Source organism: Trypanosoma rangeli (assembly GCF_003719475.1).
Source record: "Trypanosoma rangeli strain AM80 chromosome Unknown Tra_15.4_contig_00996, whole genome shotgun sequence".
Taxonomy (NCBI): Eukaryota; Euglenozoa; class Kinetoplastea; order Trypanosomatida; family Trypanosomatidae; genus Trypanosoma; species Trypanosoma rangeli.
This window is the reverse complement of record NW_021706742.1, coordinates 67-2237: the sequence shown is the minus strand read 5'-3', so window position 1 is coordinate 2237 and position 2171 is coordinate 67. Positions and strand designations below refer to the sequence as shown.

The 2171-nt window shown below is 51.8% G+C and overlaps 1 protein-coding gene across 1 annotated transcript, besides 1 other annotated feature; it reads right to left on the bottom strand.

Annotated features, from left to right (window-relative positions):
* Positions 1-158: 158 nt before the first annotated feature.
* On the bottom strand, positions 159-1730 carry TraAM80_10481 (group II trans-sialidase superfamily; the record flags this gene model as incomplete). Its single annotated transcript, XM_029387097.1, has 1 exon — positions 159-1730. The coding sequence occupies one exon, from the start codon at positions 1728-1730 to the stop codon at positions 159-161; it is 1572 nt and encodes a 523-aa protein (XP_029233062.1).
* Positions 1731-1844: 114 nt separating this feature from the next.
* Positions 1845-1872: a microsatellite.
* Between the last annotated feature and the right edge of the window lie 299 nt (positions 1873-2171).

The window sequence follows — 2171 nt, the reverse complement described above, 5'->3', positions numbered from 1 at the left end:
CGACTCCCAAGTGTTCTCGGTTATTGTTGCCATGCCGTTGAAGACTGTCTCCCACTCGTCCGCCAGGGTGTACGACAGCCCCACAAACGTCGTATTTTCATTGTCCCCCAGTCCCGCACCCAGCAGAGAAGCGCTCCCGTTCGGAACCTCATCGATCGTCACCGTCGCCACAAGCGTGAATCGTAATTCACAAAGCTGTGCGTATAGTGATGCTTCCACATGTTCACCGGCCACATGGCGTATGATTCGGACCCCGTGAACTTAAAGCCATTTTCGACCTTCTTTGCATTCGTCACAGTTGCACCCACGCAACGGTACGCGTCGTTCCAAGTTCCATCACCCGATGCATCCGACAAGAATCCAACCAGGCCGGCCGTGGGCACAGACGAGTTCGAGAGGAAGGAGTCCAGTTTTGCCCAAGTCTTCAAGACAGACTTAATCTTCTTCAGCGTACCCGTTAGGGAAGAAAGAGACAGGACTTTGGTCGTCATACTGACCCTCTCTTGTAAAAGGTGCAACGCATTGTTAGAGTGCAGCAGGGTGTTGCCAGACGTCCACTTATCTGCAGTGTCCATGGAAATGGGCCCGAGGTGAAACGTGCGATTGTTGTCAGTGACCCAAAGGTAGAGCGCGGTGGCTTGCAACGTGCCCCCAGGGGGAATCCCTTTCTGAGTGTACAGCATAACCTTCTTTCCAGCAATGGTCGCAGTGGTGAGGGACCCCACTCTCTCAGCTGTTCGCAAAGAGTCCGGTAACAACATGGGCTGCACGCGTGTGAGTGTCCTGACAGCCTCCGTCCACGTTGCCCCCATGTCCCTCGACTCGAACACCTTGGAGAGAGAATTGCATTTGACAACCATGAGAAGCTGCCCCTGCTCCCACTCAACGATGAGGGGGTCTCTCAACTGTGCAGAGACCATCCCCTGTGGAAGCACCCAATTTTTGCCGTCGTCCTTCGAATAAATGATCGTGGAGACAACGTCTTTTTCCCCTGTCTTTCTCGCCGTCACAGGAAACACAAGCGTGCCATTCTCCATCACAACGCCTGAGCCACCACCACTAACAAATTCTTCCAGGCCTCGCTGTTTAGCAGATGGTTCGATCTGTGGCAAAAGCGAGGTGGGTTCGCCCCATTGGATGACTTTATCTTGCGTGACCTCACCCACGAGAAAATCAAGATCCTGTGGGGATGCAACCCAGTTCTGCGATGAATTATTATACTTCAGATAATAGTCTTCCACAAGTAGAAAGACCTTGTTGCCCTTTGCAATTGTTGTGGGTCGGCGCGCGCGTCTCACAGGAGAGGCACGTCCCTTTGGAATGGTCGTGTTAAAGATGCTGTGCGCCTTCCATTTATCTGCATTAACTTTAGCAGCAAAAGACGACCAGCTCTCCGCAGGGTCGATGTACCCCGCCACAACATCAGCATAATAGGCCAAAAACTGTTCTTCACCGGAGTATGGAAGGTTGGTGTGGCTCTTGGCAAGCGCAACCAACACTCCACCAGCACTGACGAGAGAAGGTGAGTTAAAGGAATTCCCCAGTTGATTTTCACCTTGTGTTTCCACAATCGTTCGATGCGGCACAAAAAGATCGACAGGCTCTGGCATTTGTATTTCCTTGGGTTTATTCCTCTCGGCGTGCACAGCAGTACTGTCAAAGCATATCAACAGCACAAAAAGCAGCAGCAGCATCAAATAAGAAAACAGGTGCCGGTACATCTTAAGCATGTGTCGCTGCTCAATCAATCTCTCTCCCTTCCCTCCTTGTGGTGGATCCGCTCAGACCGCGATGGTTGTGTGGGCGCTTGAACTTGACGGCATCAACACTCGAGAGTATATATATGCGTGTGTGGTCGGTGTGTGTGTGTGTTGCTGGTAGTGACTGCGGAGCCTTTCAATGCGTACAATAACAAGTAGTCTTCGTTATTGTTCGTTCCGTGTGTGAGAAAGAAAAAAACAACCACCCCAAAAAAAAATGAACCGCCCGCACCAACAGTTGGGCACCCCGCAAAGAAATGCGACATTCCAAAACTGAGGCAGCACCGACAAACGCACGGGCCACACGATCACACACTCGCCGCCGCCCACAAGAAATACCCACACGCACCCGCACGGAGAGTCCGCAAGTGTGGGACGCCTCCCACAGAAATTAAACAACAAAACAAATTC